Source organism: Phoxinus phoxinus, assembly GCF_949152265.1.
Source record: "Phoxinus phoxinus genome assembly, chromosome: 4".
In the NCBI taxonomy this organism is placed as follows: domain Eukaryota; kingdom Metazoa; phylum Chordata; class Actinopteri; order Cypriniformes; family Leuciscidae; genus Phoxinus; species Phoxinus phoxinus.
In genome coordinates this window covers 29981639-30007417 of record NC_136879.1, presented here as the reverse complement: position 1 = coordinate 30007417, position 25779 = coordinate 29981639, and the positions used below count along the sequence as shown (strand labels likewise).

The window sequence follows — 25779 nt, the reverse complement described above, 5'->3', positions numbered from 1 at the left end:
TATGAAATTGCATCTTGTTTTGACCGCCACTGTGGATGTATCATATCATGTCACACAAATACGCTCTAATACTTGACTGCTCACGTAACAGATATAACTACAAAAAACACATGTCTCCAACCATCTCACACTCATCCTAGTGTCTTTACTGAGGAGACAAGCACACACATGCACAAATGCACACACACAAAGGGGCCCTGAAAATAATCACTGTGGAGATTGAAGCTTATAAAGCGAGCAAAGCACACACACACACACACACAAACACACACACACACACAGAGCTGTTGTTCAGGCTGGGGTCCTGAGAGTGGGGTTCAGAGCAGCCAGTGTCCCGTCTGGCAGGAAGCACTCTGCATTCTCAGCGACGTGCCTTGAGTGGACAAATCATGCTGATTGTGTGGGAGAGAAACCCAAGATGAAGGCAGAGAGGGAGGCATCATGCAAAAAGACAGCCGTTCCTTCACTGTTTCTTCTCATATGGCTTCTCATCTTTTCCGTGGCAGGTAAGACAACATCATGACTTTTCTACGGTTCATGTTGAGGGAAAACTTTCTAAAGAGGAAGAAGAAGAAAAAGTGTTCGCTGTTGTCAGTTTCACTTTTCAGTGTGTGTTTTGTTTGTGGGTGGCTGGGTGACACATATCGCAAATAGAGCGATCAGTCAAGTTTAATTAGGGCACTCAATGAAACTATATTTGAAATGTGTGTTTTGTTTTTTTAGAAACATTGTCTAAAAAGTACGAATGTAATAGTAAGAAAATTAAAACACTAATTGAATTATTATGCTATTACACAAATGCTCAAAAATGCATATTGCAAAAAATATATATTTGAATGATCACATCACAGACCTGTTTTTTGCATTTTGGCACAACAACAAAAATCATGCTATCTTTCATCTCCATCCATGCATTTGATTCTTTTTAAATTACGCATTTGTGCAAAAAGTACAAACAGCAAGTTCAGAACAATCACAATGGCATGAGTCAGTTGGCATTAGCTTGATGAAATCTAATTTTTTAAATCAGGTAAATATGTGCCAGGAAAGGGGCCGATGGCAAGAACATGTCCTAACTAAAGCCTAGTCTTCCTCAGAGGGCTTTGATTAGCAGAATCACTGGGCCTCACTGTCTACATCCCCCCCATCCACAAAAGAGAATGTCTCTTGCACAGCTGCCTCTGATTGGAGGAGAGCGAGCCCACAATCCAGACCTTTGTTAGCTCATCCTGGCAAGACCTCAGCACTGAGAATTGTTACCACAGCGATTGAGCCATGCCACGCTGACTCGCGCTGCCCTGGCAAAGCGGGCAAGGACATGTTGGCTCACACAGAAGCAATAAGCACAAAGATGTTTACCAGCAGGTATCTCACTGGAGAGTTCAGGCAATGTGTTTTTGCACTTCATGCTGCAGAAAAGAAAAAGAAATGCAGCTGAAAATAAGATGTTTTATAGATATTATAAATTAATTTTAGAAATATTTGTATAGAAGTATTTGATAAAATTGTATTTAAATTATATATACCGGTATATATCTGAATCTGATATATATGATATATAATTAATTATATTATAATATATAATAAATACTTCTATAAAATATGATTTAAAATGTATTCATATTTAAACCCTTGAGGTATCATTTCAAATGTATTAAACTATCATAAAATATTAAGTATCTTAATTTTAGACACAACTTAACTTCCACAACTCATATATACACAATTCAAGATAATAGACTTAAAATAATGTTTAGAAGTTAGTCAGAAAGACTAATTTTATTATTAATAATGCTATTAATAAAGTAAGCATACATAAATCAAATGTAGGCCTGTATTAATTTGTCAGAAATGTTCATCCAAAGTCACTTACAGTGCATTCAGGGTAATTTATCAGTATGTGGGGTAAACTGGGGCAAGTTGTCATTGTTGTACAGTTCATTTAACACACACTGGCCTTTTGCGACAACGATAGCTTTGGTTCCACTCTAATGTGTCTGTTTGTGGGTGTATTTTTCTGTATAGGTGGGGTGAACATCAGCAGCCCGTCTCCTATAGTGCGAGGAACACTCGGAGGCTCAGCCCTTCTCTCTGTGATCTACACCAGCACCAGCTCTGACCAGCCCGTTATTAAGTGGCAGCTGAAGAGAGACAAACCCGTCACTGTGGTCCAGTCCATTGGCACAGACATCATTGGGAACCTCAGGCCCGAGTACCGTGGTCGAATCCTCCTGTACGAGAACGGCTCCCTGCTCCTGCATCACCTGCAGCTGTCTGATGAGGGTGTGTATGAGGTGGAGATCTCCATCACTGATGATACCTTCACTGGGGAGCGATGCGTCAACCTAACCGTGGATGGTAAGACAGGCGTGGACATTTCATCTACAGTATGTGAAGAGCCACTTTCCTTATTCATGTTGTCCTGTTCTATCACAGTTCCAGTGTCCAGGCCTTTTGTTCACATGGTGGCCTCATCCGTCCTGGAGCTGACTGAGTTCTTCATACTCAACTGCACTCACGATAGTGGCACCAAACCCACTTATAGCTGGCTGAAGGGCGGGAAATCGTTGGCCAATGACTCGCGTCTGCTCCTGTCACATGACCAGAAGATCCTGACCATCTCCCGTGTTGTGATGTCAGATGATGACATCTACAGCTGCAGGGTGGAAAACCCCATTAGCAGTATGAAGAGCCTGACGGTCAAAGTCACCGTTTACAGTAGGTGTTGAGACTCCAATGTCACCTTCGTGCATGAACTACTATACATTTTGTGTAACACTTTATTTTACAGTGTCCTTGTTACATATGTTACATGTACTTACCATAGTAATATCAGTAAATGATGCACAATTACATGCAATTAACCCTCAACTAAACCCTAACACTATAGTAAGTACATGTAGTTAAATAATATTACTCAGTACTTAAATATATAATTACAATGTAACAATGACACCTTAAAATAAAGTGTAAACAAATTTTGCTATGTTCCATAAAAAAACACAAACAACTTGTAAAGGATTATAGAAAAAAAATCATGGAAAGATCAAGAGCTGCATGAAATGTGTCAAAATTACACTGTGTAGTGTAGTCCACCAAAGAGAGAGATGAAGAATAAACAAGATATCAGAGAATTTAATGAGGACAGAAAAAAACAACAGCTACACATTAAACACTGATGACGATGAACACAGAACTGGGAAAACTAAGGGCTTATATACACTGTGAATGATAATTAACAAAACAAGGAACAGGTGTGAAACTACTTAGCAATAGTTACAAACAAGGATGGGAACAGTGAAAATAAAACCAAAACAGAACATCACCTTTACAACATGATTTTTTACATTAATTATAAGCATTAGATACAGTATGTGAACAATCTTTAAAGAAGTGCAGCCAAGAAGTGCACACATATTAGCCGGACATACCTGCTTAGTAAGGAAAAATATATATAATATATAAATATATTTTAAAAAGACATAAACAAATATATAGAGGCGTTATCTCTTTCTCATCCTGTTCCAAAAATGTTCTATGGACCGCAAAGGAAAAACTTTGGGGAATCTTTTTGTAGCTCTTTTCCATACAACAATAGTTCACAGAGACCACAAGTGTCAAACTCCACATGGAACAAAAAAATAAATAAATAATTGAATAAATAAAATGGTCCATATGTCTTGTGCACTATTCCAAGTCTTGCGAAGCAGTGTTGATATTGTTAACAAAAACTAAAAGTATAGTTTTCAGTAATTGAAATAAAGCTGAAATAAAATAAAGTATAAATAGAAAATGTATAGATAGAAATGTTTCCTTAACAATTAACTGAAATAAATAAGTTTACGTTTAAGTACTAAAATTGCAAAAACTAAAACTGAAATAAATGTAATAAATCTTTATTGAAATATTACAATGAAAGGCAAAATCACAATAACTAAATAATTCTAGTTTAAGTTTTAGTCATTTTGTTCAATTAAATGAAAACAGAATATAAATAATCTATTTCAAAATATAAATACTACAGTAGTATATAAATCATACAAAAATAACACAAACTACTAAAGTCACATCACTTTAGTATTGTTTTTGACAGTCTGACATTCATAGTCACCACGAAAAAGAGCAGCAAATTGAAAAAAAAAATGAAAAAACAACAGACAAATAGCAGCATATAACTTTGGAACAACATGAGTGTATGTAAATCATTAATTTTGGATGAACTGTCTGTTAATTCTGGCTGGTTGTGAGTGTTTATGAAAAGGCGAACAAGAGTTTTGCTCCACTGGAGCCCAGCTGATCCTTTCCTCCATCTACATCTGAGCTCAGCGGGGTCCTGCATTCCCTCTGCACAGTCTACCCTTTAAAAAAGCCCCCAAGTTGCCCCATTCATTCTTGCACTTGGTATTCCTGGCAACCTGTGCAATCAATCTTCCATTTGAGGTCTCCTTAATTTGGACCTGGTCTACTGAGTAGTTTGTGTTTCAGAGCACTGTTTTGTTTTTTTAGAGAGAGAGAGAGGGAGAGGGAGAGAGGTAGAGGGAGGAAAGATGTACTATGTCAACCTGTATTCTCCTTTTAAATTTTGCAGGACGGAGTTCTCTATATATCATCCTCTCCATGGGAGGGATTTTCTTACTCATCACCTTGGTGACTGTTTGCGCCTGTTGGAAACCCTCCAAAAAGTACCAGCTCTATTATCCCTGTATCCATTCTCTTTGATAAATCTAAAGCAAGCCACAATAAATCTCAGCAGCTCGTATACTGTAAGAAAAGTCTTTGTGCTTCAAATGTTAGGAGGCCAAAGTTCCACAGTTCAGATGAAAACAAAGAGCAAAGCAACTGATTAAATTGGAAAGAACTCGTCTTATAGGTTTCTGTTTGTGCACTAAATTAATATGATATGATATTTGATATTTCTACCACAGTCAGATATGTTGCTAACAAAAATACATTGTTATTCTTTCTACAGAAAAAGGCAACAGCTTGCCCGACAGAGCAGACACAATTTAGCAGAGCAGAGTAACGACAATCATGAAGGTAATTTCGTTAATTGTTGCATAATAACTCAAGATAAATCTCTTATTTTAATATTTTAAAGGTGCACTCAGTAATTTTTCCCTCATTAAAAAAAATATTACTTATATTAGTATTTTTTTTTTTAATGACCTAATTTGTTATATTTAGAGTATGTATTTATTATTTATTTACAGTATAATATTTTTAATTGTCTTTTATTTGTATATTTTAATTTTTACTTTACAAGTTTTAAATTAGCTTTACCTAATTTTACTTTAGGTTTTAGAAATTTAGTTTTGAGCTATTGTTATTTGTATTCGTTAAAAAAAAGAAAAAAAAATATAGCTTTAATGTATTTTAAAATTTAGTTTTAGTCATTTTAGTACTTTTATAAAATTTACATTAATTGCCAAGGTTGCCAAGGCAACAATTACGTTTTTTTTATTTTTATTTTTTTATTTAATATTCATATTTCATTTCATTTTTATTTTATTTTTTATTCATTTTTATTTCCAAAAACAATGTTATTAGTTTTAGTTTTAGTTAAAAGTAGCAACACTGGTCACATATAGAGTACCCTAATATCAGTGGCCTAATAAAATAAAAGTTTTATTTTGAAATGTGGGTCGCCTCATGGAGGCAGCCATTTTGAGATCACATAACAGCAGAATAATACTACTCTGTTTATCTCTGTAACCTCCGTAATTGGACATAAATTAATCGTGATTGACTATAAATATATTAGTTACATAAAATATTTGTTTTATGCTGCATCCACACTAGGTGTCAGTCCAAGTCCACTTTCATATCAAACAGAGCAACATAAAAACATTACTGAGTGCACTTTTACACTTATTTTTTAAAATCAGAATTATTTGCTTTTTTAAATTATTAAAAAATATATTTGTATTAAATCTTAAATGCTCTCTTTACTGTAGTTGATATCGTGCCTGCTAGAAATTACCATACCCGTCGGAACCCAGGACTATATGTCCTCAAAGAAACGGTAAGTCATTATTATTATTATTAATAATTGTATTATTGCTGTTGTTGTTGTTTTAATTTTTTCATTATTTTTACTTTTTTATTATTATTTCCAGGATTTCCCTGAGGGAACAGATGAGTCTTCCTGTAATTATATCAACCCAACTGATCCCCTCAACCCACCTTGTTATCCCAACATGGCTCCACCTTCTGCACACTCTCAAGATGCTTATATGCATTCAGGAAGAAGATACCCCCGTACGCCCGTCCCCTCTCCTCCATCAACCCCTCATCCGACTCTCACTCCCCCCCTTTCCTGTCCCCAATACCAGGGCAGCTTAACACGCAAGCCCCGCCCTCCAAGACTAAGCCCCTCCCCTCCGCATGCAGAAGAACTTCCAGTTCAACCAGAAAACATTATGCACGACCACAGCCTTCCCCGATGAGCAGGACGGATGGATAGTTTTAAATGTAAAATATTAAGGATAATATCAGATTATGAGATTATGTATGTGGGTATGAGTATTTTAATTAGTCATTATTATTAATTATCATATGTACATTTAGTATTTCATGCTTTCCAAAAGCTTTAGATGAATTAATTGTGTACAAGACCAAAACTTAAATCAGTAGTTATAATGTAAAAACTGATTACATGGATGTACTGGATTTAAAAAATATATATATACTAATAGAACAATTTGCTTCTTTTTTTCCATTTTTTGTTTGGCTGTGGTTTAAAGAAATGGCTTAAACTAAACTAAACCAAAATAAAATACGATAAATAGAAAAATATAGCGTTTAATTTCAGCTATAATTGTTGCTGATTATGCATTATGATCTGTTAGGGGTTGCTGTAAATATGATTTCTTTATGGCAGTATTACAATTATTTTTGAAAATAAACAGAAAACAAAAGTAATTCTCTCAACTAATATCACATTCTTTCTGAATGTCTAAAACAACATATAAGGACATAAAGGCATGGTTTCTTCTTGAGACAAAACAATGGCACTGGCATATTTTAAGATATGTCAGTGCAAATTGCTTTCAGTTAAAACAGCTCAAACATGCATTTTTAGTCTGGGATTAAAATGAAACCATGGGGAAAGACACCAGCCTTTATGTACACATTGTCAATTTACACGTTTCAACCACCAGAGGCTCCCACATCACTATCAATCAATAACATCTGCGTCAGCCTAGACAACAGATAGCACTCTTCAACCTTTCTCTCCTTGTTTTTTTTTATGTAGAATAGAAATCGTTTTTAATTGAGTCACTTAATCTTGATTTACCGAGTAGCCTACACCAATTTTGACATTTTCTCCTCAATGACAAAACAGTTTTACTCAGGTTTTGTTAGCTAAATACAATTTAAAAGTAATTTAATTTAAATTTAATAATTTAAACAAATATGTTGAATTAGTCAGCTACATTTTTGGGTGGACTAACCCTTTAATGTTTAATCAACATGTTTAGAAACGCTGGTGACGTCTTGAGATAGACAGCGCGCCACACGAGTGACACGACACGAGAGTTCGAGTGAAGGTTGTAGGCTGGCCGAAATCACTTTTACTTTTAAGTCTTTTACTCTCTAGGACATCATATACTCTCTTGAGTAAGTAATTACTCAAATACTTGTACTATTTGTACTCTGTCACATAGTATGTGATTTCAGCCAAAATGAATCTCGGACATGAACATTTGTTTAGCTTAACCTATTTAAAGTGCTAAATTTGGTACAATTTATTTCTAAAAAGTGTAAACCAGTGTGTTTACCTTTACCTCTGTTACCCTTTACAGCCCAGTTTTCTAAATTCTCTGTAATATTTGTAATTAGGTGCCAAATATTCATTCTTTTTAGACTTTAATGGTAGAACCAGGCTACAATATCTTACCTTCCTTTGATGGAAGTTGGCAATGGCAACCCTATTTACCACTGTCCAGCATTAGATGGACAGGTGAGCAAAGATATAGCCTACAGTGGGCCTATTTAGATGTAACAATTTGATTGTATTTGTAACTACGTTTTTTGGGGGGGGGATCATAAAAATGAAATTGATGGTTATAACAAAATATCATATATTTATTGTGTATGCCTGAAGTTACATTTATATGGGATTACTGGTTTTGGTGACATTTTATAAAGTGATGAGTGTGTTGTGTTATATCTTTTAGTTTGCTGTCACCAATGGAACATGTGCATTTGATCAAATTTACACTAGGGCATTTTACATTCACTCTGGCTTCGATTTAAATATAGGATGTTGACAAATTTGAGAAACCATGAATACAATACAGCCAAATATAATAGTGAGCAACATATGAGTTAATAGCTACTGCATTGTTCATTTGTTGAGCACGTCTAACATGCAGTTAGACAACTAGTCACACTGTCAAACATTAGCTGTGTGATCAGTCAACAAGTCAGATGTCAGGCTTTGTAATGCTTAAGACTTTCTTTTTACAATAGTTGTCTTGAAAAAAAAAACAGAAAGTAGAATAGCTCCATAAATAGCACATTCACATTGTTTTCAAACGCATCAGGATGAGTATGAATGTGCAGCGGTTATCTTTTATGAGATACAGTAGCTGTCTGGTTAAGGATGATGTTATTAATATCTGAGTAATATTCAATAAACTCCACCAAAGCACTTAACTAATTTATTTGAATGATTGGCATTAGATTTGCTTCATCTTACACTCAAGGGTTAGCAGTTCTAGCACTCTTCTTTTGCGTATGAACGCTAGTACTTGACGTGGTGAAAACTGTTGTGTGTAAGTGGTGATTATGCAGAATGGTGCAATCAAAAGGCTCATGGGAACATTCTGGAGTAGATACTCTAATCAGACCAGAAAAAAACCCCAAATTAGAATGTCTGATTTTAAATGCAGTAGGTTTTTAAAAATATTTCCATTTACTCTTTAAACTTTTCTATACTTAGTAAAGAATATTGTGAAATCATGTGCTTAATACCAACAGGACTGACTTCAACATCATTAGGCAGCCGGCCTTTGGAGGAAAAATGCTTTCCTCTGCTCAATTATTAGTCGTTCGTCATGTTTTGTGTGGATTTTGAGTCAGTACAGTGTGGTTTTGTTTTTCTCAGATAATGCGAATCCTTCAAGAAGACTTTCCAGCAGTTCCAAACACAGTGAGCGGGTGAAACATTAAGGATGCTGAAAAGCAAAAGGAGAAGATGAAAGGACCCTAATGGAGGAGTTTTCCATATTCCAGCCCAGATCTGCCCCGGACACACATCCATAAACTGAACAACCGTAAAGCCTTTTATTATTAGGATAATGCCTTCCCCTTAGATCCTTTATTATTGAAATATGACTGGACTCCTCTCCTTTGTCCCATGATTAGCAGAGAGTTCATGCATTTCTGATTACCTGAGGTGTGATTTTCTTTCTCACCTAGTTGCGTAAGCTTTTAAATTTATGCCTTTTTGCGCAGGTCCCTTTTAACCTGCCTTTGGTAAAAGTTAGACATGAACTAACCCTAACCATAGGCCAAATGGTTTGGAAAAACAATTTTGATTTCTTATCAACCACATTAGCCCTATCCATTCTCCTGGCCTGATCAAAATCGTGCCCCTGTGTCAGCAGTGAAACAGCCCCTCTCGGCGGCCCAGGCTGTTAATCTGTTTCCGCTGTGGAGTGTAGCCAATGGCACATGAGACTCAGAGAATTAAGACGTAGGAAGCTTTTTTGTCCCCTCGGGGATGAGATCAAAGAGCAAGGAGGCTGAGAACAGGTTTGCGCTTGTCTCTACTGTTCACACTTCCATCCCTAGTTTGTTAGGGCTGTTAATGATCCAGCCACACATGCCAACAACATCACTTCTTCATTGCAAACCTGACTGAGCCAGAAATGTTCATTGGGTTATGCGTGGTAAAAATGTCTGTGTTTCAAGTGATTACATACAAGCCCTTTGTCCTTTCCTCAGCTGACCAGAACATATGTTGCTCTGAGTGGACACAGGAGGCTGTAGAGCACATTACGATGACAGAAATGTTATTGTATTTACCCCCAGTTACGTCTGCACATTCTCCATTTTATAGTAATTGCTACAGCTTGACCTCAAAGATCTCAGTTTTCTATAAGCGTTTCCAATTTAAAGACTCATGAATCTCATCATGTTCAATGATTTTACACAATGGGCCATCATTTTTTCAGACGTAAATAGGCAATAGACTTTGGGGTGGGCTGCTAAATTAAGCGAGATGGACAATGAAAAGACTAAATTAAATGATTACAACAGACATCAAGGGGGTTGGGCACTTTTTCGCCGTAGTAACTGTTCCCCCTGACAACAGTGAGAGTGACAATTATATTCAGGTCCTTCAATGCTCCCAGGTTTCTCTTGCTCACTTGCTGTATTTGGCTCCATTGAGCACCTGGGACGTCTGGGAACGCTGCCTGCACGCAGAGAGAAGCGGGAGCTGCTGACGGCGCACAGGCAAGACTGCTATTTTCTGACTCAAACATTCTATCTGCAATCCTATACGAATAGAACATTTAATTACGCACAGATTAAGTTGCATGGTCAGAAATAAACGTGGCCTGCCGTACTTCAAGAAAGTTTCCAAGAATGTCTCAGGTGACTCTGTTTGCCATGATAATTGAGGTGTAGTGTAAATTTAAAGTTGTATTTATGCACTGATGTGCACTATAGTTGAATTTTAACTTTTAGTCAAAGAAACCGATGTTGATTTATGAGAATATTAAATGGCTTTTAATTGGATAATTCACCCAAAAATTAAAATCCTGTCTTCATTTACTCATCCTCATGTTGCTCCAAACCGATCTTCTTTCTTCTGTTGCTTTTTTTTGCAACTACAAAACAATATTGCACCCAATTGACTCATTGTATGAATAAAACAAAAACAAAAGTTTTAATTGTTTGATGCTTGGTTAAGCAAAGTGTCACACTGCTTTTTGACCCTGTAGCTCCTCACTAGAGGATGGTTAACACAATATGAAGGGTTTACTGATGCTTCGATCACTGTTTATTTGTTTGGTTGAAAGTACTAGACTAGGGTTAAAGACTTAAAAGACTCTACTGTAGATGTGAAAGTCATTCTTTATATGTTTATTTGCAGAGGACATTTCGTTGTGGAACTTTTGAGAGCTGGTCTTTGTGGTTCTGCTCCTGGTTAGGGGTACCAGGACAGGTGGACAGTTCATTCGGTCAGCATGGGGTCTGGCTCCTCCTACACTTCCAAAACCATCTATTTGGATGTAGATGGCAAAATGCAGAAGGTGAGTGTCTTCAGTTTTTTAAGGAACTCATATTTATCTGAATTTAAACTCAAGGATGCAAGTTAGTGGTCATGAGATTATGGATTACTGGTGGCTGACCAATATGGGGTCTTCACTGATCTTAGTCCTGAAATGCTGACTGACTCTAACCCTTTAAACAAGATGTTTAGCCGTTTATCATGGTACTAGTTCATCTGTTAAGGGGAGTACTGGGAGATCAGTGTGCACAGGTTAAAAATAAAGCTGAAGAGCTGTTACGCAGGTGTGACTGACATTTTTTACTTTAAGTCCAATTTACAGAGTGTTTTCTACATATGAAACTCACAGATGCTCAATTATACTCTGAAGTACTCTCATTATTTATCCATGATTGATTAAAAATGTTTTACATATTCCAGAAACTCATTAAGATTATTTTTGTCACAAAATGCAGGAGGTTTGTACAGTATGAAAAGGGAATATGGCAGAACATGCATTTTTCAAATTCAGCACTTCATCTTGAAGCTCATACAACCTCCTAAGAGCTCAGATAGACCAAGTGGACATTGAGAACATTGAGAGAATGGCATGGTTTACTGTAGTACAGGATCTTTTGGGGATCTGAGCCTGTCTACCACAACTGACTCTTTCACAATGTGTTATTAGTCATTTTTAAATTTCTGTTCAATAATAGATTCATTTAAATGAACCTATCAGTATTAAAAAAAAAACATTTTCAGTTATTTTTAGATGAATGTTTACACTACAGTTCAAAACTTTAGGGTCAGTAAGATTTTTTTTAAATGTTTTTGAAATGAGTCTCTTATGCTCACAGAGGCTGCATTTATTTGTTCAAAAAGAGATTACTCAAGTCTTCAGTGTCATATGAACCTTCAGAAATCAAAGTGTAAAGCGTAAAGGTCTAGAGGAGATGCATGTCAGATTACTAAGATGTTTTTGGCAATGAAAGAACCAGAGAAAGAGGAGACTTACGCCGAAGTCTCAGTTTAATCTCATGCTGGCTATTAAGATGTTAAAGATTTTTTTCTTTCCAATGGAAAGATACCACACTTTTATTTTAAGTTATTTGCTTTAAAATCCCACAAATCTTTCAATGATATTTCACAATTTTTATTTCAGGATACATATTTGAGTTGGGTTGCAGTGTTTCTCATTGTAGTACAGGTATGATGACAAATACAGACATAATATTGCTAACACACCCTTATTTGTCCCTCAGGTGCTTTTCAGTCGTCACTGCAGCCCATGTGATATCAAAGAACTGCTGTGTTCCTCCTCCAACATCCCCAGGTCTGTATATCACTGATATCACCACTAATCAACACCGCAATCCATTTTGCAAACCTACAGTAGTTGAGAATGAAGTTCTCTGTAGTGGACAACATGTTCAGTGGTTAACATCATAAATCCATCTAATTTCACTTTTTATTTCTTCTCTGTAGGAACACTGCTATAATGATGGTGAACCCTGAAGGTGCTTTCGTGTCTATCGATCCCACAATGCCCACCAACACCCCCAAGTAAAATGCAGCCTGGCCCTTGCTGTTTGTATAACCAGTTATGATAATGTTCAGTTTGATCTGTCAGTTAATGAGCCCATTTTGTCCTTTTAGCTCCCTGTACAAAGTCATTGCTTTGTCTACCGGCCAGCTGGGAGGTAACGTGCATCATTTTTCACTATTTGTCACACTGTTTGACTCTTACTCGTATCCTAGATCTACATTCACTCATTATATTGTTTCAAGCCAAGCTTTGTTCTGCCCTGATTTATAGCCTGTGTAATTAACTCCACAGAAAAGGAAGATATGTTTCAGAATGTGATCTCTCAGGTAGCAGAGCAGTTCAGCAGGTAACGGACATGTTTGTTTTCCCATGGACTGGAGATCAATCTCTGTTACCATAATGTTTCTGTACTAAAACCAGCCAAAACTTTTTGTTCTTCTCTCTACAGAGCGTTCAGGATCAACGAACTGAAAACGGAATTGACCAACAGACTGGCTATGCTGGAGAAAAGAGTAGAACGTATGTAATGACAATGTTACGGTTTGCTGTTTGCCTTGTTTTTTTATCTGGTTTTATTGTTGCTCAGATTTAGAGTTAAGTCTGGAATACACTACGTGAGTTTTAACATCTAAACAGGTTTTAAAACACTAAGGGCCAGATTTACTAAGAGCTTGCGCAGCGCAAACCCTCTTTTGGCGTTAAGAAACTACTATCGGGATTTACTAAAGACACACAGACGACACAGTGAAAAATTTGCGCTGAAAACGCATGAACAGGTTTATTTTTGCGGCTTACCTTATTGCATATGCATTTGTAGGAGTTTCTAAATGAGTATTTAAATTAATCATGCAAAGTGATTTACTAAGGTTTGCACTAGTCAATTTACTGGCATTTGCACCATTATTTACCGCCCAAAAAAAAGCATGAAAGTTGCGCTGCTCTTGGTAGATTGCAATGGTCATTATTGAAATGATCTGGCTGTGTCTGTGTTCTTTAATTTGCAGTAGTTCACGCACAGAACTTTCCACTCCCATCGGTACTTTTTTGGAAATGCTAATTTCCATGCTAATTTGTTCAGTTTAGTAAATCTGGCCCTGAGAATCTTTTACTTGCCGACTTTGTAAACTGTGCATCATACTCTAAACGACTGAGGATCACTTTCAAGTCATTCCGAACACAATAAACTCACACAGAAGCATGCATAGAAATATATACATAGATGCCTCATTAGCGGCTGTTTCTCCGTGAATATTCGAGGGCAAGTTGGCTGAGTGTCTGCAACTATAGTTAGATCCATGTATGGATATCAATATCTGGAATAGACTTCAGCAGATGATTTTGCTTAAGGAACACAATACAACAAGACGAAGGCGAATTTAAATTTCTGCGGTTTCACAACCACAAGCTGTGCGACTTTGTGGCATCATTGATTCTTACTGTGAGTGACGACATCCTGGCCGTTCCAAGAAGTGGTCAAATGTGGCATACGTATCTGCAGTATGATAAAAACACTCAGAGCACCCTATAAACTGCATAGCAATGCACAAAAAAGCTTTGCTACAAAAACTCAGAACACCATAGCAACACAATTAAAAAACACTCTTCTTATTATTTTGATTTTCTATTCAGTGGAGGGTTTGAAGGTCGTGGAGATTGAAAGGTGCAAAAATGACCTGAAGAAACTGAGAGATGAGATGACATCCAGAGCAGGAGGACGGTAAGTGAAAGAAAACATTTTCCAAAGAAAATCAAAGCAAGCGTGACAATCTATCTGCTTATCCATCTAGAGCCGCCATCATGCGGCTGTTTTCAAAACTAGAAACACAAATGTATCTAAATGACTAATCCACCATTCTCCTTTTAGAGTGAATTGTCCATGCAAATACAATTTTTCAGACGAAGGAATGAAATTAACTCCTAGACGTGACGTCCCCAGCTACCCAAAGGTGCTTTAAAGTTTTATGAAGTGCTTTGATTGAATAATGGGCCCTGCGGGAGAACATTTTGTCTCTCTCTATGTGTATTAATCTCTATTTGTCTTGATTTCCTCAGTACACGCTTTCTCAGGAGACCATTGAAGCGCTGAAGAAACCAACCTTCGATGTTTGGCACTGGGAGCACAATGAAGTAAGTCTAACTTGGTGAGATATACAGTGCATTTAGAGATGAAATGAAGCATACATGCTCTTTTTCACGGTTTACCGTTTATTCATCAGATGTTGAGCTGCCTGGAGTACATGTACCATGACTTAGGCGTTGTGAAGGAGTTTAATATGAACCCGATTACTCTCAAACGCTGGCTGGTAAGAAAATTAGTATAATTGTAGAAATTAAAAATGTTTCCACTGAATTTTCCAGTTTAACAGCTCTGATGTTCCCCTTCTTTTTAAATATGTTCTCAGCTGGGCATTCAGGAAAATTACCGTAGCAACCCGTTCCATAATTTCCGCCATTGTTTCTGCGTGAGTCAGATGATGTATGGCATGATCCACCTCTGCAACCTTCAGGTGAGAACGTTACGTAAGTAGCAATTAGTACAGCAATTACTGTGGAAGAGTAAAAGTGGAAACCTGTGTGTGTGTGTGTGGCCCACAGGAAAAGCTCACACTGACAGATCTGGGCATTTTAATGACTGCTGCCGTGTGTCACGACCTAGACCACCCTGGATACAACAACACGTAAGATCTTCGCTTCTGTGTAATTATGCTCTCGAGTCAGTTCTCATAAAAAACATACAGGTGCACCCAGGTATTTGCCTGCACGTTCGTGATGACAATTTTACAGTCCTATATCTGTGCTGTTTATCTTAGTAACCATTTCACATGAGATAATCGAGCCTAGCACATTAATTTCTTATGCAGGTATCAAATCAATGCTCGCACTGAGTTGGCAGTGCGCTACAATGACATCTCGCCTCTAGAGAATCACCATTGCGCTGTGGCCTTCCAGATACTCTCATTGCCGGAGTGTAACATATTTGCCAACGTGGACCCAGAGGCCTTTAAACAGATCCGACAGGTATAGCATTAAAATATCAGCTCCCATTTAAGGAATCTAAGGGTCAGTTCACACAGAACGCATTTTTGCATTTCAAAATGTGAGACAGGGCAGTGAAATGAAGAGAGAAAAAGTCTCAAGATCATTTTTTATTTAAAAATCTTTTAACTTGATCTCTGTGTTTTTAGAACACCGGAAGATTAGTGCTGTCACAATATCAGGTTTTTACTACATGATTATCGTAGTAAAAACAATTTGCAATAATGACAGCGCAAAATTGATCAAACATTTTGAAAAAAGGAAATAAATAATATTATCGGTCAAATTCATCTTTAACTTTGTTTATTTTGTTTTTTCTATTTTTTGGCCAATGATTCGCACTCAAAATAGTGTTAGGGAGGTGGTAATAATTGTAACCAAAACTGTACATAAGCATACAAAAATAACTTCCTGTTGATCTGATCCTACTGCAGAAGACTTTTTCCGGGCGGCTAGAGTGTCTCGCTTTCCTCTCGGATCCTCCAACATGATTTTGTGTGGCAGTAGCAGCTATACTGTGTTGTTGTCTTCTTTTTTAAATGTTTTGATGGTATCATATTGTTAAGGTGCACTACTGCCACCTACTATGATAGATTGTCAACCAGATAGTTACTGCCGTCGATTATCGTATGTGTAGTATTAACACAATATGAAAATATATATTTTTAAATATAATTCTTATCGTCAATATCGATATATTGCGACACCTCTACGTGCAAAAGACGTGAGCACAACCATCAAAGACTGTCTAGCACCTGTTAAAAGCACATAGAAAACACAATGGAAAAGCATTGGAACACAAAAACACATTCTGCGTGAATGGCCCCAAGGTCATTGGTTTGCAGTAAACATTCTTATATTTTAAAGTAATTACTATATATATATACTGTGTGTGTGTGTTTATTATATGACAATGTATTGGCAGGCTATCATCACACTGATTCTGGCCACGGATATGGCCAGGCATGGCGAGATTCTGGACTCGTTCAAGCACAAAGTGGACAGTTTTGACTTCACCAATGAGGAGCATGTGACTTGTGTATGTACCGTACACCCTCCCTGCCAAAAACACATCTTAAACCAGTCTTTATATGGTCGGTTTAAGAGGGGTTTGGGGCACATTTAAGCTGTTTAGACTTTAGAGACATGCTTGTCAAAAAGCTACACCAGCATAACGGCAGTTTGGCAAGACTGGTACACCCGTATTTAAAAAGCTAAGACCAGCCTAGACCTGCTAAGACCAGAAGAAACATGTGTTTTTCAGCAGGGATATGGCATGAATTTGACACGTAAAGTTTGACAAGTAAAGTAAAGATTTGTTGTTTGTCATGTCACATGTTCAGCTGAAGATGGTCCTTATCAAATGTTGTGACATCTCCAATGAAGTCCGGCCTACAGAGGTGGCAGAGCCGTGGGTGGATTGTCTGCTGGAGGAATACTTCATGCAGGTTTGCTGACTCTCCATCTTGTGTTGTAATTGCTCTACAGTGACAGGTGGGTTTGTTGATGCTGTCTTGTCTTTGTTCAGAGTGATAGAGAGAAATCTGAGGGGCTTCCTGTGGCAGCCTTCATGGACAGAGAAAAAGTCACCAAGCCCACAGCCCAGATTGGCTTCATTAAATTTGTCCTCATCCCCATGTTTGAAACTGTCATGAATGTAAGTTAAATAAGTAATCTTTGGTGTTTATTCAAATGTTACTTTTACTTTTACACCATTCACTCACCCTCTTGTGTTCCTCTCAGCTGTTCCCTCAGATTGAAGAGATTATGGTGCAGCCTCTCAGAGACTCGCGGGACCACTATGAGGAGCTGAAGCAAATTGATGACGCCATGACCGAGGTAAACGCTGCTCAGCTCATAGTCACAGTTTGTCATTTATTGAATGTAATTCAAATGTAATTTATTCCTTATACTCCAGTCTTCATAGTGTCTTGATCCTTCAGAAATCATTCTAATATGCTGATTTGGTGCTTAAGAAACGTTTCTTATTGTTATCAAAGTTGAAAACATAATATGTTTGTATTTAATTATTTCATATTTTCAGGATTCTTTGAATCAATCAAAAATTCAAAAGAAAAGCATTTTTTATGGACATTATAACAAATGTCTCTACTGGCACTTTTGATCAATTTAATGCAGTATTTGGTTCTTTAAAAAAACAACTTTTGAACAGTGGGCAGTGTGTGTGTTTATAGATTATAGATTATATTATAAATCTGAGATCATCTGATTCTCATCTTGCTAACATAAAGGTGTGTTTTTTGTTCAATGAGGCACAGAAGAAAAAAACAGAAAATATGTCATTAAGAGGGAAGAAGAAATAAGCACTTCTGTGATTGTAATGATACTGTGTAAGTATTTGATATAGTTTTGATGTATTTGACTTGATACCGTACATTATACACTGAGTGCAGTGTTTTGTCCTTTCCTTATGCCAGAAAGTCATTCATTTTACTATTATGTGCTTTAAGTTTCTTCCCTTTACTTGTATCTTACTGGTATTTTCCTAATCTTTACTTTTTATAGTGGCATTTGTTGCTATGTTTGATGTGTTTGCGTGTGTAATTTCAGGAGACCCGTCTGCACTGTGTGGACAGAGTTCCGGTGTGAGGATCTGTGAGACACTGGGCTGGTGTTGACGACGGCTGGTTTGAATCCACTGAATCTAAAAGGTCACCTGATCGACTCATGAAATCACGAGTCGCTTCCTTTTACCAACAGACTACTAGACCAGTCTGATTCTTTCTTTTTGTCATCAATCAGTTAAAAAGCCTTTTCGGCTGATATGGGCATAGATTCATCACTTCAGTTTTGATCATGTTTTTTGTTCTATTTACAGTGTTCAACAACAAAAACATGCATTTCTATTGCATGTACGTGTATGTAGTCATCTGAACGTCTTGTGGTCCCAAAGCAATTAAGATACCAGATTACTGCATGACGTATAACTATAACTAGTGCCTTTTAAAACTGTTTTGGTGATTCTAAAAGGTCAGCATGATATGATACTGTTCCTTTATCAACTATTTCTCTCCTGGGTTCCTTTTACAACATATCCGTTCACATTTTAGGTGGTTTTGTGGTGAGCACAATACCACGGTAAACCATAATATCAGATTTTAAGGATACCCGAGAACTCCTTTTGCAGTGTTTTGGTTGAGTTTCCAAACTAGATGTGGTTTGCATTGTTCTTTTGGTTATTGAGGTTTGAAATCAATGCATTTCCACTAGAACCTCCGCATAAATGATAGGGTTAAACAGAAAATGCTTTCTTTTTTCTACTGAACACAAAATAAGATGTTTTGAGAAATGCCTCACAAAATGGGGTCCAGTGTTTTTTTGGACCCCCTATTGACTCTTTGTATGGACAAAAATAGTTGAACATTCTTCTAATTGTCTTCTTTTGTGTTCTGCAGAAGAGAAATGTCATACAGATTTCTAACGGCATGAGGGAGAGTAAATTGCAGATTTTTTTTATTTTAAACACCAGAAGTCATACCTTCTAACCACACTCAGTATTTCTACCCTGTGGCCCTATGTTTTCACCGTTCTCTGTATCCTATTTACTCTGGTTTGCTTCTAATACTTCCTCAAAATAAGACAATAAAGTCTGTGGGAGTTCTGCCTCCTGGCTGTTCTTTTCTCCTTTTATCAACGTGGTAATAAAAACTCTCGCCAGGAGGTCACATGTGTTTGCTATTATGACAAGGTTAGGCCTGTACGCATCATATCATTCATATGTTTCGCTGTCAGTGTTTGGCGTCTTCCTCTATAGATCAGCAGATTTTGATTGATGAAAATCACGGCACATTTCCTTCGCTAAGGGCTGCGTAACTTGTTGAAACAGGACTGGGGTGCAAAAGTTTATCATTGCAAGCTATCAATTAAAGCAAATTTTAAGAGGTGAATGGAAAGTGGTATGTAAATAGGCTTGGTTTTGAGTCGCGTGACCCAAAATGTACAGTAGGGCTAAAGCACATGCACAAATTACAGAGTGCAGTTCATCTGTCATTGTTCCTGGTGCACAGACTGGAACATGTACGTCTGAACCTGTTTTTAAAGTCACGCTTTTTCCATCCCGACTGGAGACGCTGGATATGTTTGTGCCTTTGGCTTGTTTTCATGATAAATGGCATCATTTGATATGAATTTCTTCCTCTTGTTGCCTCTATTAGATAATGAGCCTCAATTTAAGCTTTCAATTATCCATCTACTGGCATGTCTTGCTTTGTCTCCACTCGACTGTGACATATTGAGTTCACAGATTATCAAAGCCTGTTTCATCACCCACATCAGAGAAATGAAAAAAAAAACGTATTTAAATCAAAACAACGCTCATTCTGATTCCAATGCATCCAGGCACACCCTTGTTTTTAGATAGATGTGAGATATATTTATACTTTGATTGCATTTTTTAACTGCTCTTGAGTGGAAGAGGCGTTCTTTATGTCTCTGACATGTTTCAAAAAGTCCCAACATTACTTTTATCCTTCCCATACTAATTAAGAATCAACAAAACGGTTTAAAATAATCTCAAGTTGTTTTGTACCCAGAAGGCACAGACTGACCTATTAAGATGTGTTTTTTGTGTTCTGACACTTTCAGGTGCTGTGTCGCCTGTGCTTTACTGACTGTTCACAGGGTGGCAATATTTCTCTAAAGAGCTCTTTTGTGCTTTCCACTCAGACGACTAAAAGAAGAGCAATTAGATGACAAAAGAAAAATTCTCAAGAGTGGAAACTGAAAACGATAAAGGAAGTCACACCCAGACATATAAAAGCCTGGTTTTTGGTCATATAATAAGCCTACCTGTCGTCACCTTCCTAAAATAATTGCCCAAGTCATTTGACTTGACAAATGACTTAGGCAATTCTTTTACAGTAGGAAGGTGACGCTGTACTGTGTTGGTATTGTAGAATTTGGCCCTATTTTCTACATTTACTGTCTTTTTTGACAGATCACTTTGAACTTTTTACTATCTTTATATATTTGCAACATTTTAATTTACACCTGAAATGTACACTTCCTCAGAAGTATGAAGCAGTACAGCTGTTTTCAACGTTGATGATAAGAAATGTTTCTTGAGCACCACATCAGCATTAGAATGATTTCTGAAGGGTCATGACACTGAAAAATAAATGTATTTTTTTAAAAACACTAAACCATCTCCAAACTTTTGAATGGAACTATGTACATTATTTAAACAATTCTTGGAGTCTGTTTTTAAATGTTGAAGAGAAATATATGTTGGTGCCTGGTGCACATCAATTCTACACATTCACATCAATAAAACACAAGCACAATTGAAACCAGGACATGTTATCTGTGTGAAGAACGCCCCCCTGGGTAATTTGACTCGAGTAAAATTCACTCTGTACTCTGTACTCCGTATCAGTATCATTTATCAGTTCAGCGTCAAACTTGAAGCCATGTTTGTCAGTGAGAGTGTTTTGGAGATAAGTTCCCTGGAACGTTTTTCCAAGAGCGATTAAATCTGCTTTGTGTCACTGCGGTCGATGTGGTGTAAACTGTAAAGTCAAATTAAAAGTGATTTGGATTCTCTTTTAAGGGCCACGCTGTTTTGCTTTCCTTTATTGTCATTAGTTTCCAAAACCCTCTTGCTAATTAGGGGTATTTCCACCAATGAATCCCGTTTGAAGTTTTATGTTTTTCAGGATAGTGTGACAACAACTATGTGTCATATTTCAAAAAGTTATTTTAAATGGAATAATTTTATGTCAAAAAGTTTATTTGTCACATGTGCAACAATTCAGAAGTTGTTTATATATATATATTAAAACTAGCAATAAATCAAAATAAAATATAATTGCATACATTTGCAAAAATAAAAGATTTAAAAACTAAACGTGGAATGTCTATTTGTAATTTAGAAGCATAACTCAGTAATGGAGTAATGGACAGCAGTGGAGCTTTAATGACATTCCTCATCCAGACTCTATTAAACTTCAAAGCTGCAGAACTCTTCCCTCTTACTGTATTTCCTCTCCAGATACTGTCTTTGTCTAAACACATATGTCTCCACCGGTCTGCGTCTCCTCTCTGTGTTTTCTTAGAGGGGCCCAGAGCTAAGGGTCAGTGTTTGGGCTGTCAGGGGCCTCTTCTTTGGGGGGGTGTCTAGATTTCAGTTCACCACAGATGCATGAATCATTTTCCTTTAGTGGAAGAAACGGTGCAGAGCAGAATGTTTCATTTCCTTTGTTCCCAAACTTTTTCACCGTCTTGAGACCCACCAAAAGCTTACTGAAATATAATGGGGAAAATGCATTTATTCTCTTTTAGTTCACTTTTTTATTTTTAATGCAGTAAATATGTATTAACATGATGGAACTTACAGCAAGTGAGTCATATAATGATTCAGTGAGCGCCATTCAGTGAAGTGTTTTTCAGAAGGATTCATCAGACTGATTCAAACCATTAACTCGGAAAGAGTTCAGTAAGTTGATTCACTAACTGTTTTGGCAGATTATGTCAGTTAATTTAGTGGAGGCTTCGTCGGAAGGAGTCGTCAGACTTATTCAAACCGGTAAGTTTGAGGATAATTTTTTTAAAGAACCTGCTCATAGGAGTCATTTGTTTGTGAGTTGGTAACTTGGGTGGGACCCACTTATTCCAAAAAAAAACACAAAAAATTAATTTAGGCTGTTCACATTAACACCTTTTTATTCACCATGAATTTAGGCTGTTCACATTAACACCTTTTTATTCACCTTGAACTAATGCAATGACATGGAACTAGCAGCCTGATTCACATGCTGGTTCATAAGCTCTCCTGGCAGATTCAGTGAGTTCGTTCAGTGAAGGATTCATGGAAAGGATTCAACAGAATGATCCCTGAGTTTGTGAGTCATTTGTAAGGATTTATTTAAAAAGCTGCTAATTTGGGTGGGACATAGGCTACTTGTTCCTACATGACCCACAGCTTAAACGCCACTGTTCTAAACTGAATAACTATGTAATTATTTTATCTAATAAAAATGTATTAAAGATAAGAATATCAGAAGGCAAAATGAGAATTCTCTTCCTGTGAGGTCTGCACGGCTTCAGGGGCATTCCTTAGATAAAGTCAAAGCGCAATCTCCTCGACAGACAGCTTTTACAGGACACCTCACACTTTCCAGACAGGGAACACCTGTAGTCCTGTAGTGCTCATCAGGTCATTTGCAGTCTAAACGGTGAAGCGTTCAGGATAGGCTAGCCTACTACAAAAAAAACAACTGTCCATTTGTGAACCAGACGGATATCTCAAGATTCATCAACAACCCGACGGTTAAGTCCGGATAATATGCGGCGATAAATATTTTGTTTAAAAAGGAGAGAGAAAAACAACATGCCTCAGGGGAGATGGAACAGACAAGCTAGTTTCCTTGAAAAGTCTGGAGGACTCCTCACAGGATCGACCCATTAGCCTCCCTTTGCATGAGATCATACTGCTCATAACATCACAAAATACACTGTGTCCATAATTTATGCCTGAAGAATCCTGCAAAGCAGCCACACATGCCTCGGCCATGATTTAGGAGAGCAAAGTTTATATTTTGGCAATAATGTCCTTGGAGAATTGCCTTATCTCAGCATTTGACTGCTACATTTTTTCACCCCTATCAACCTCTACTGTTCTGTATTTTGAAGATGTTACTGTTTGAAGTGACTTCAGTAGACCATTCATCAGACTATTCAAAACAACTGGGTATAAAGCTGATTTGGGATGAATTTGACATCTTAGTATTATCTTAAAAACAATTGCACAATGATTGGTGTGTTTCTCAAGACAGCATTGTAGTCTCTGGCTAGTATTTATTCTTTTCCCCTACATTACAGTATTTCTCTACTGTGATGAAACATTTATTTTGCTTGCACATGTCCCACAAGAGTTCATAACTTTTTATTTACAAGGTTCCAAAGGTTTTATTTGTCTGCTACCATAGACACTTTAATTGGTGGTTCTTTAAATAAACCAAAAATAAAGGCTTTCATTGTCATTTTGCACCAGAAAAAAAACAACAACCATAGGCCTACTTCTGTTGAAATGGACTTTCTTGTTTTTATATGAATGTAAAAATAGTATTTACTTTTAAAATATTTATCCTACATAATAATCAAAACCCACAGTTGAGATGTTATTGAAGGTTAAACCCTGAACTTATTTTGATGAGTTGTGTAAAAGCACAGCCTATGTCATCAATTATTGATAATAATTTTTTGCTCTTGTTTGGGCCAATTTGACCCCAAAAGCACATTAGAAGAAAAATAAATAACTAATACTATATATTCTGTTAACAGGAACAATATGATTAGTGTGATTGTGCTAATATTTGTATATAACATGCCTTGGGACCTCAAACAAAACTTGAGGGTTAAAAGAGTAAAAGAAAAACTCAAGTTGTCTGGGAGAGATTGTGCCAGATGTGTTTACCTCTCTCTATTCTGCATTTATCTCCAGCAGGCATCTTGATTGCAGTTTGGCAGCAGATCAACAGCTGTATGTTGGCTTTGCTTTAAGACAGCACAAGGACTGCGATTATCCACGCCTACTCTGAACATAGTAGTGATTTTTAACCCTAACACTCTTTACTGATGTGCTAAAAAAAAGTCCTCCCAAGATCCATTGCATCGGAACACACACCGTACAGGTTTTTATTCGGCACATTGTTATCACTGTTCTTTATTGCTTGGTAATAAAAAATAAGTGTGGAAACAAAGAGGGTTGAGGGTTGCTGAGTATAATCACCCACTGTAAAATAATATAGGTATGGAAAGAATGGGAAAATCTGTGTGATTTTCCAAAGGAGGATTTGCCAGGATTGTTGCAACCTAACGTGGAAATGCCATACTTTTTCCATCCATTTAATAAAACGCACCTTCTCTTGCCACAAATAGCCGGGGGTCTTGTGTCTCCAAAGGACTCAACAGCACCTGATCATGACCCGTGATCCTGCAGCACCCAAACCGCACCACTGGAAGAATTTTCCGAGGAATACATGGTAAATTGATGGTTGCAGCAATGACTTCACATGCCGCAGATGACTATTCCTTCAAACTCAGCAGGGAGTTCTTATTTATAACCAGAGTGTCAGTAGATATAATCATTTACAGACCAACGTGATAGAGCGCCAGCCAGATGTGTACGCACAGGCCTGCGACATCCAGTTCTGTAATTATGAAAAGACGAAGTCTCACTCATGGTATTGTAAAGACAGGCTTGGAGTGGAGCACCAGCCATTCCATTATGCAGTTTAAATGTGGATATTCTTTCATCTTTCATTTCGATCTGAGCTACTTCTGAGGTTCCTAATGCTTTCCTAGGATGAGCCCAAACTTGTTTGTTTGTTTTGTCATCTAAAGACCCTCTTCTTGCTTCCCACACTTTGGGAATTTCCACAAAGAAGACTGTGTGGAAAGACAGTTTCCATTAGGAGAGGAGTTAAATAATCACACTAGCTGCTCGAATGCTCTCTCTTCAAACAAGCTTTGGAACGTAACACAGGCTTTGCTGGAACAGTCCCATCTGGAAGCCACTCGTTTGGGTCAAGAGACAAATAAGAGCTGGGGGAGGGGCCTGTCACGTAGGTGAACCTTTGGGGTGTCCAAACAGACTAATAAATTCACCGCTATTTGTTTACCACAAGCGAGTGAATGTATGGCTGTCTTGTATAGTTTATTGTATAATCTGTTTAATTAAATTTGATTTAATGTTTAATTTCCAGCTGTTAGTGCAATTATTTTTTAAAGTTTTTAAATAAATTATAATAATAATGGTTAATATTTATACTATATACAAAAATGTATTGATTATTTATATTATATGTAAAAAACACGCTGCTAGAAGAATATATTAAAACTCCTGCATAGCAGGTGGTGCTGGGGAGGAAGAAGGGCAAACAGAAGTTTTCATTACCGCGCAGCAGGGCGATCACAGGGTACGAAATATATGGTTACTTGGATTAGGAAG

At 37.1% G+C, this 25779-nt stretch overlaps 2 protein-coding genes across 2 annotated transcripts; both read left to right on the top strand.

Moving 5' to 3' along the window:
* The first annotated feature begins 245 nt into the window (after positions 1-245).
* Positions 246-6897, top strand: hepacama (hepatic and glial cell adhesion molecule a). Its single transcript, XM_079609683.1, has 7 exons — positions 246-506; positions 2026-2358; positions 2437-2718; positions 4589-4682; positions 4970-5037; positions 5955-6022; positions 6117-6897. Exons 1-7 carry the CDS (start codon positions 419-421, stop codon positions 6444-6446), a joined length of 1263 nt encoding a protein of 420 aa, XP_079465809.1. The 5' UTR covers positions 246-418; the 3' UTR covers positions 6447-6897.
* A 556-nt stretch (positions 6898-7453) lies between these two features.
* pde9ac (phosphodiesterase 9ac) lies at positions 7454-20406 on the top strand. The gene is made up of 22 exons (XM_079609665.1): positions 7454-7620; positions 9113-9281; positions 10365-10467; positions 11111-11270; positions 12490-12560; positions 12713-12790; positions 12884-12927; positions 13065-13119; positions 13222-13292; positions 14403-14490; positions 14638-14719; positions 14826-14900; positions 14990-15076; positions 15176-15280; positions 15369-15451; positions 15635-15791; positions 16735-16848; positions 17153-17257; positions 17338-17466; positions 17553-17648; positions 18083-18160; positions 18381-20406. Exons 4-21 carry the CDS (start codon positions 11205-11207, stop codon positions 18131-18133), a joined length of 1557 nt encoding a protein of 518 aa, XP_079465791.1. The 5' UTR covers positions 7454-7620; positions 9113-9281; positions 10365-10467; positions 11111-11204; the 3' UTR covers positions 18134-18160; positions 18381-20406.
* The last annotated feature ends 5373 nt before the right edge of the window (positions 20407-25779 follow it).